This window comes from Sturnira hondurensis, unplaced genomic scaffold (genome assembly GCF_014824575.4).
Source record: "Sturnira hondurensis isolate 20B ecotype Veracruz unplaced genomic scaffold, ASM1482457v3 Scaffold0006413, whole genome shotgun sequence".
Classification (NCBI taxonomy): Eukaryota; Metazoa; Chordata; class Mammalia; order Chiroptera; family Phyllostomidae; genus Sturnira; species Sturnira hondurensis.
The window spans coordinates 27,175,707-27,185,469 of NW_028079044.1; the positions used below are offsets into that span (position 1 = coordinate 27,175,707).

Consider the following 9,763-nt stretch of genomic DNA (forward strand, 5'->3'; position numbering starts at 1 on the left):
TTCTGAGTTGAGAATGAAAAAAAAAAATGGAAGAGGCAATATAAAAACCCCTAACGTGTAGAAGAAATTAGACTAGTTTGGTTTTCTTTAACATCTCCTTTAATACGACATTACAGAACACAACTGAGCCCCGTGTGCAGGTAGACAAGGGGGTGTAGGTCCACATGAAGGGGAATAGAAACAAGCCGAATCTTAACCCCATTCCTTTTGGCAACTATCAGAAATACAGAATACACACGGACCAATTCTCTCAGTGTATTTCATCAGGTCTTTGAAGACACCATAACAGTTTTATAATGAACTTTGCTATAATCTGTTAAGGAATCTTTGAATTAAATAATGAGGACTGTTAAGAATTTAAATTTTCCCCTTACAGCAGATTAAGCTCTAACACAAAAAAAGGGGATTGTACTAACAATCCTCACACAGAGGATGAGAACTGACATCCTACGCAAGATCAATGCAGCTAGTCCTATTGAGATAGTTAAATATGATGTCCTCAGCTGCTTATAAAAAAGGGTTAAATACAAGAATGACAAGCTTTTATTCTGAATCAGTCAGTAAAACAAATGAAAAAAAATTAAACCAAAACTTGAGAATGGTTTTTAAATGATTTGTTACTAAACATAATATGCTCATAGCACTTTAAAACCTTTAAATTGTAATTTAACCAGAACTTCTGTAATACCCACCACAAGCAATTAGGCAAATTCTAATACTCTGGTAATCAACATATAAGGGAATAACATTAAATCTGAAACTTAGGAAATTAAATACACGGAAAAAATCATTATTTTAAGGTAGTAGTATAGGAATAGGAATTGCTAAGAAATGATCACCACTGAAGATTTTCCTCAAAATATCTTGTTTTAAACTTACAATGAAGACAAACCAGGGGGTGCGAATATGCATGGCTACAAAGCAGTGACCAGCTACAGCAGAAAGAAGGAATGCATTTTTAAATCCACAGGATCAGATTTGCGGCTCTAAGCAATTACCAGCAAATAATTGAGTGTTCTTCCTATTATATTAACTTTAAAATGTAAACTGAGTTACAGCAGTTTCACTCATAAAGTTAATAGCTAACCAAAGCAAATTAGAAGAACCCTAAAATTAGCCTCCCTTAACTGGGTAGGATTTACCTCAACCATCTGAACCAACCCACTTCCCCATTCCTGGAACCACATGAATGTGGATACTGGCTTATTTTAACACTCTTCTAGTTCAGACAGAAATCATACAATACACAGTCTTTGATTTTAGGAATCAGCACAAAGTAAACTCCCAAAACCAATGACTCAAAAAGAAAAGGAGGAAGAAGGTTCTGGGAATTAACCCAGCCACAAGTCATTCCAATCTTCCTATTAATGCAAAATCCATTGGCCAAATCATTAATAATCTCCCAAAACTTCAAAATCATGAGTTTTGATACCCAATTAAAGAATTTGAAGAATGTTCAAAGAATCCAGCATAATTTATGAAAGATAAATCCTCACTAGATCACATATGTTCCATCACATTTTGTTAATAAATAAATGATCAGGCTTACTAATTATTTCATTCCTGCATATATTTCAGAACCTAGTTTTTCAGCAGGGCTCACTAACGATCCAACCGCTTTCGGAATGAATGTGTCACTTATCTACAGGGCATACCTAGCTGGCATCTATAGCCGAGTTATACAGCAAGTTGAAATATTCCAACCTCAAACACATGAAACAATCAGAGGAGAAAATGACATACGGTTGCAATATACTAAGGAAGCAGGTAAGTCATTCCTCACCTAGGCAGCTGCCAATAAAACTGTGTACACAAATTTAATAAATGAGTCTGCTCTAGTTTAACTAACGAACCTGCCACTGAGCTGAGAGGGAGATAAGAATTGCGCTCGCAATTCTAGCTGATGAATTCATTACATTTTTATAAGGCAAATAATGTGAAAAGTTAGAACAGAATTTCTAGAACCATTTATCCTGTGATGTTGTAAAATCAAAGTACTACTTTATTAAATGAGTTATTTTACACAATATGAACATCAATATAATTACAATTGTAAAAAATTTTTTTATAACAAGGATGGACTGATTTTCAGATTTCCAAATTAGAGTCAACTGTACATTTACACAGAATTGTCTTTGCATGAAGCCCAAAGGGAACAGCATAAAAATGAGTGTTTCTGTAGCCCCTTTATTTTTGCTGATCAACAGTTTGTTAGAAAAGCAGCTGCAGGTTTGTTACCTAAGGTCTGAGACAGTAGAAGAGTCAGAGGTGTCATGAATTCACCTATAAAACATAAGCAAAGTTTTCTGTGAAGGAAAGCATTGCACGAATGCAACTTACAAACATTTCAAATGTCTAAGAAAAAAACACAATATGCTTAAGCTATCAAGTTAGTCTAATAAGACCTGTCAATGGGATTTTATAAACAGAACTTTGATTAATTTACTAAAAAAAAAATTCTCACACCACTACCACCATTGCAGCTATTTAGGAGGAAAAAAAAATAAAAAGAAACCCAGCTACACAGAAAATCTGAGCCGATTATTTTCAAGCAACTACTGTTAAGTGCCTGCAAAACGCTCTCAGGACATGGTCTGCTTCATTTCTCTGAGCAAGACCCTCAATGCCTTGGAAATAGTTGTTTTCTTCAAGCTGACAAGTCTCTTCCATTCTTGGACCAGAGTGGGCTAGCATCCCTTCATCTCCCCCATTTCTGGCTACAGTCGTAAGCAGTAAGTTCTACATAAAAGTTCTACTTTTTATGTAGTTAGGAACTTCTAGTTCATCAGGATATGGTCTGAGAAAGTAGACTGTTAACAATTGTTGGACATTAATTTAAAAAGGGGAAGCAATCAAGACTCAGCTAGACAGTAAAATTGATTTCACAACCACGGAAGATACTTTTGTTCTTGAATACAACCCTGACATTAACAAACCAAAAGAAAAAAGGTCAATTACCTGTAAACAACTTTATGCCTGAACATCAGCCAATTCTGGAGGAAGTGGAGTCTTAGGATGCTTGCTCTCAAAGTGCTGCTTGAAGGTCTTAGGGTCTGGCATTTGTGTCTAATTACAAAAATTGTACAAAAAAAGCGTTAGACCTTATTAAAAAATGACCATGTAATACAGAAATGCCCAACATACTCCCACACTGCACACAGGGGTGGGATGCAGAGAATGAAGGAATTCTGCTCACCAAATAGCAAATCAGTAGCTTGTTCTGCACTATTATGATGTTAAACATGTTACCAGAATTCTCACTGATCTTCACAGTGATCTTACATGAATTCCTACTATGCTCATTTTACATAATAGGGAAACAAAACCTGAAAGCTTAATTTGCTCAAGACTTATGCTTTAACCTAGTGCTAGGTACTGCAGCTCTCAAATACTGTACTATACGAACTTCCCTAGGCAAGGACTTCAATTATTAGTTCCTTAGAATACTCAATTAGATAAAACAAACATTTTTTGTTGTCTTGAGTTTTTGAATATGTGAACTACTCTAGTACTTTTAAGTAAATGTATTTTTCAGTAATTCAGTGATTTTACTTTTACCCTGCTTCTTTCCAGATAGAATCTGAAGCTGCTCAATTTCATTATTTTGGGTGTATCAAAGCTCCATATGAACAAGATATTTAATGTAACAGATCTGTCTTTTATGAAGTCAGGAACTTTTATTTCATCAGTAAAGACTTCAACAGATAACCCAAGAATCATGTATTATCAAGATCTCTTCCCCATCTATACCACAAATCTCACTATGTACATTTCCTTGGGAACTTGTGTGCTAACCTCAAGGGTGGGGAGCTTAAACAAATGGGCAAGAAAAAGACTCTGGCCTAAAAAACTTGTTTTGTCCAGAGAGTGGACACTGGAGCTGGACTATCTGGGGTTAGATCCCAGCTTTTCTATGGACTAGCTGGGTGACCTGTGAAAATTATTTAATTCCCATGACTCAATTTATTCTTTTGTAAAATGACTACAATAAAAGTACTTTTCCTCATTGGGTTGTTGTGTGGATTACTGGGCCCATACAGGTAAAACACCTGGTTTAGTGCCTTGGCACATAGTAAGCACTCAATAGCAGCTGCTAGGATTCTTCTTCAACTCTAATAACACACGCATGAACAAACGCCAAAGTTTTACAGACATGCTAACAATGGACTTAGTGAAAGAAAAAAACCCAAAACAATTGTATAATGAGTCTTATTCACTGGTATCTTATGTAGTTTAAAACTAAACTGATTTCTTAATGTAGATATGACTTTTTGAAAAAAGATTTTATTTATTTATTTTTAGACAGGGGGAAGTGAGAAAGAGGGAGAGAAACATCAATGTGTGGTTGCCTCTCCCATGCCCCCTACTGGGGACCTGGCCATCAACCCAGCAGGTGCCCTGACTGGGAATTGAACCAGTGATTCTTTGTTTTGCAGGCTGGTATTCAATCCACTGAGCTACACCAGCCAGGGCAGATCTGATTTCTTTACAAAGTTCAAAGTATATTATTTCACCTTAAGAAGGCATCTTTATTCACCCTGAGGAAAGGGACTTTGTTCACTCCTTTCCACACCTGGAGAACTGCCTGGCTACAGGAGCCATTCAATAAAGTGTTTGTTGAAGGAAGAAGAATGGATTCGAAAAATAACCAGTTCTCAAATCTACTATTTCAGGTAAAGCATTTATTTTGACATGACTGCAAAATTTTAACCTATACAAACGAATCTTTAATGAAAGAACTGTCCAGGGGAAAGCTATGTCTTTCAATTTCCCTTACCCTACAGACAGTGCAGGTATATATTAAGGCAGCTTTGGCAGCGGCCTTTTGGTCATGCCCTTGTTTCTTCTTTTGTCCAGCTTGCTTTTTGGCATTTTTCTGCTGAGACTGAATCTTCTGCTGTCCACGAGCCATATCTAAAAACAGAAGTTGAGGCATTAGAGTAATTTATTTCTTTAATATGGACAAATCAAAACATGATTAACCACCTCAGAATCGATGGCTTAAATTTCATAGAAACAGTTATTAATCAAAATGTATGGGTTTTCAAATTCTCACATACAATGCCACTAGATAATAAATTGGTACAACCATTGAGGAAAACTGTCTGTAGTTGTTTATAACCTAACAATTCCACATGGTATATATCCAACAAAAATGCAATGTACGCACACCAGTGATTTTCAACTGGTGACCTAAGAATTTTTAAAGCATGAAACACCCGACTATTTAGTCAGGGGCACTGACCTCTTTCCCCTTAGATGGTCAAATAAAAAAATGACAACAGCCAATACAATAAAGGCCATCTAGCATGAATGAATCATAATCACACCGATTTTTTCTGTCAGATCAACACAAAATAGTTTTTGGTGTGCTACAGAATTTTAGTAATTAGTTTATGTGTGTCACAAGATAAAAAAGGTTGAAAACCACTGATGTACACCAAAAGACAGAGTGCAAGAGTGTTTGGAGCACTTGTTTCCCAAACTGGAAAAAATCCAAATGTCTATTAGTAGTAAAATGGATGTGTAACTTGTATTTTTTTCAATGAAATACTATGCAGCATTAAAAAAGAAAAAAGTATGTCACATGACTACAACACAATATTAAAGGAAAGAAACCCAATACAAAGAACACATGGTATACAAAGTTCAAACAGGCAAAACCAATAATCTGGAAGGCAGTGACTAGGAAGAAAGGACATGAGGAAGATTTCTGGGGTGCTGATAATATTTTATATCTTGATCTGAGTAATGATTATACAGGTGTATACACTTGTAAAGATCACTGAGCTATCCACCTAAGATTTCTGCACTTATGTAATCTTCAAGAGTTTACCAAAAAGTTTAGCCTCCTTCCCCAATCATTTGTTTGATCACTCTGCAAAGGTGCATTCCCCTTCCAGTACTCACTGTTGTGACCTGACACTCACAACTTAAAGAGAAATAAGAGCTGTCACCTAATGCCTCTAAAAGAGATCACAGAAGCAATGGGAACTGTTCTCTTAAATACGAAGGTTTCATAAAACCACTGTGCCATTCTAAATCTTTCTTCAAGACTGGCCTTGGCTGGACAAATTATTAAATAAGATTAAATTGGAACCCAGTTGAGAGAATAAGCCTTATCAAAGGGTAAGGGTACTTGTATAAAGATGAAAGACACCATTTTCTACTACTGGTGGACTGTAAATTCCAAACTTTTAAATCATTACAGGACGTAAACATACAATGGATCTACCTCAACGTCACCAGAAAGGAGTGCTCACTTTTTCTCTGACTGGAACTCTAACTAGTGTGTGGCTATGAGGTCAAAGCATTTCACAGAAAACACCTGAGCTTCTCCCAAAAAGGAAAAGGGAACCTGAGAAAACACACCAATGGGACAGGCTCCCTCTAGCACCGAATACTGAACTGAAGGTCAAATAAAATACAGCGGATGATCAGTGCTTTTCTAGAAAGCCAGTTGGGTAGTTTAACAAATTACAAAAAATGTTTAGTATTCAAGCCTAACACAAGAACTCTGTTTTTACCAAATAATGGTAAATATTATCAGATGTGTTAGTCCTTAAACTTCCATTTTCTTAAAAACCAAATTCCAAGCCGAATGGAATAATATTTTTGAAAGTACATTTAAGTCCAATTGTTATGGCAAGCATACAAACCTATTCCTGTGGAAACAGATTTGAGATGCTTACATACTATTCAGTTAATAGTACTGTAGTTGGTACTCAATCTTCATGTACCGAAATGTTTGTAACGTCTCAATGTCTTAGTATCAGAACCTTACATTAGAATACTTCAGTCCTTTCACGCATCTGAACACTTTTGTGCAATGTATGATATGTATGTTAATATGCCGATTGTGTGGGTAACCTGATTGCTTTACCCTGGAAAAAAAACTCTTAAAAAATCGAAGTCCACTAATCCAGAACTTTGTTATCTAAGGTTATCAGCTTTCTGATAAGTAGTGTCATTAGATACACACTATTTTTAACTTTTGTATGTAAGATCTCCCCTCAAATATAGTATCACACAACAGATTCAACCTACTTCCCATTGTATTTAAAAACTAACAAAAAAACCCATAAACGTTTTGTAAGAGACTGGTCACTTTTTCTTATTTTAAAAACAGATACCTTAATACCAGGTAAAGGAAACAGAAACAGTCTAAATTCGTGGGGCAGGCCCCTAACGTCTAACAAATAACTGCGCCGATTTCCTTTCTGAAAGCAAAAATGCAAACGAACAAACCACCTGCTTTTGGACAGTTTAGGGCTTGCTTCCAACCCAACCGAATTTTCTACAATCTTAAAGCATAATCGCTCCTTGATTAAATGCGACAAACTCTCATTCAATAAAGGGGCAAGAAGTCATTTACAAATACCTAAAAACTGTTTTTTAATATAACAGCATGGTTTTCTGAAGGGGTTGCAAAGAGGAAAGTAGTAAAAAGAATAACGAGTTCTTTTTAAATGAGGAGCTCTTTACAGGAGGCAACAAGTAAGCACTGCCCCAAAGATTCTATTAAAACCAAAACCGGAATGAATAAGAGAAAATTTTGGATCCAGGAAGTAGGATCATTCTCCATAACCACTGAAACGTCGAGCAGGCCCGTGCAGTGATCACCATCAGACCCTAGATTTTAAATACATCCTTTTGGGGAGGAGAGAAGATGAAAGCACCAGGTCTAACGTCTATTTCACCCGACACTTCACTGACCGCAGCTGCGGGCTAGCCCACCTTCCTCCCCAAACCCGCCTCTCTTACCCCTCTCCTCTTCCCGGCCACTAAGGGCCATACAGCCCCCACCTACCCACCACTCCTCACAGACCCCGGCCCGAGACGCGCCTACTTGAGGCCTCAGCTGCCCGAAACCCGGCACCTTCCCCAACAGGGAGTCCCGGCGTCGAGAAAACGACCAGCTGCTGTCGCCAGGGGGTAAGGTTACCGCTCAGCTCCCGCGGCTGGCCTGCGACCCGGCCACCTGCAGGGCCTGGCAGGCGCCCGAGCTTCCCCTCCTTCCTGCAGCCCGCGCCGGGGCAAGATTAGCCCGGCGGCCCCCGGGGAGGCGGGGTAGGCCAGCAGCCCCTCGCGACCCCCGGCGACCTCCCACGGTTCCCGTCGACCCCGCAAGTGACGCCCACCCGGGTTCCGCGGCGTCCTGCGGGCGTTAGCGCCGCCCCCATAGCCACTCACCCGGGCCGGGACAGTCCTGCGTCTGAGAGACCGCGCAGCTCGAAGGGGCCGGAGGAGGTGGCCAGAGGGAGAGGTAAGGGGAGCGCGCCCAGCACCGCTTCGGCCTCCTGCACCGGCCTAGGAGGGGAAGGAGGAAAGCCTGAAGCACAACAGCTTGCGCCTGGCACCCGCCGCCGCGCGCGCACCCGCCGCCGCCTCAGTCTTGGGAAAGGCCACTAAGCCTCGGGCTCGCGCACGCCGCGCGGCTCTCCCAAAAGCCCCAGTGCTTGCCCGCTCCTCCTAGCCCCCGCCCATCCGCCCACTTGTCTTCCTGCTGCGGACTCCTCCCCGCCCCCCGCCCCGCTCGCAAGCCTGCGCCTTTTCCGGTCGCGCTGGCCAATGGCAGCGCTCCCCTATTACATAAGCCCAGGGGGGTGGGGCCTGGCGGTGACTGCTGGGCCTTGCAAGCTGGGAACCGCAGGGTGCATCTCCGCTGTCTCCGCGCCCCGCCCCTTCCCCTCACCCTGCAGTATTGGGCCCCTTTCTGTGGGACCTAGGACCTGTGTGATCTCGGTCCTGGTGGGTGACGGCCCGCAGCGTGTTTCTCAAGTCGCTCGCTCACTTGCGAGCCGCCCTTACTCGGGCGGCGGCCAGGCCTCAGCCCCAGTGTCACTTCTCACCCGCCTTCTGGGCCGCGGCTCGGGGAGGGGCCCGGGCCGGAGCTCTGGGGAGACGTGGGTCAAGGCTTGGGGGGCCCGCCACCCGCTCACACTGCCGCCCCACTCTCAATGAGGTCGGCGGGCCGAGCAACCTTTAACAGGGCCACGCAGCCATTATTCTCTTACCGGCGCCCTTCACCTCATTCCCACGGAAACCCCCGTTACATGACCAATGTGAGGTTTTCAGTGATTTGCAAAGCAGAGCCTGACAGCCTCAGTGAAAATGGCTAGGCCTCCCTGACCGGTAAAGGCTGACTGCCAGCAAGATACTCGGTTGCTAAAAATTGGGAGTTGATTTTTTAGTGTGTTTTGATTTGCAGGCCACAATATTTAACTCCCAGTCTACCAAGAGCCATGGTGATACCTGCTGACTTATCTGGAAATGGCATTTGAGACTGATTTTATTCTGCTTCTCTCCTACCCTGCACATACACATAGGTTTGTAGTTAGCTCTAATAACAGCAGCAAGAAAAAAAAAAAGAATGAAAAGGAGGCTTTTGCATTTGCCATTGAGCTTCCCCATAGTTTCACCTCTCCCAAATTTGCCTGTCAGTGCTCAGGAGTTGTTATTTGAGCATAAATACAGCCCAAATTGCCTGGACTGGGCTATAGTTACCGGAGAACTGTTTAAAATAGCCAAGAACACGTTAGCTGCTTATTGCTTTTGGGTGTCATGCAGTGTTCCGGTTGTTCAGTCCTGCCTTTTCATCCCCCCGCCCCCTTAGCTCGTCACTCTTTAAATTGCATGTGTAAGTTTTATTAATATCTCTCCAGGACTCAAATGTAAGCTCATTTTCATCAGTTTACTCAGTGCTATCTATGTGTTAAACATCACGGGTGTTAAATAAAATAAATGGATACTGAACGACTGC

The 9,763-nt window shown here is 41.2% G+C and overlaps 1 protein-coding gene across 1 annotated transcript; it reads right to left on the reverse strand.

Moving 5' to 3' along the window:
• Positions 1-16: 16 nt before the first annotated feature.
• On the reverse strand, positions 17-8,461 carry ZNF706 (zinc finger protein 706). The gene is made up of 4 exons (XM_037048295.1): positions 8,194-8,461; positions 4,778-4,914; positions 2,959-3,066; positions 17-2,283 (listed from the first exon to the last, which is right to left on the reverse strand). The coding sequence occupies exons 2-3, from the start codon at positions 4,910-4,912 to the stop codon at positions 2,971-2,973; spliced, it is 231 nt and encodes a 76-aa protein (XP_036904190.1). The 5' UTR covers positions 4,913-4,914; positions 8,194-8,461; the 3' UTR covers positions 17-2,283; positions 2,959-2,970.
• Between the last annotated feature and the right edge of the window lie 1,302 nt (positions 8,462-9,763).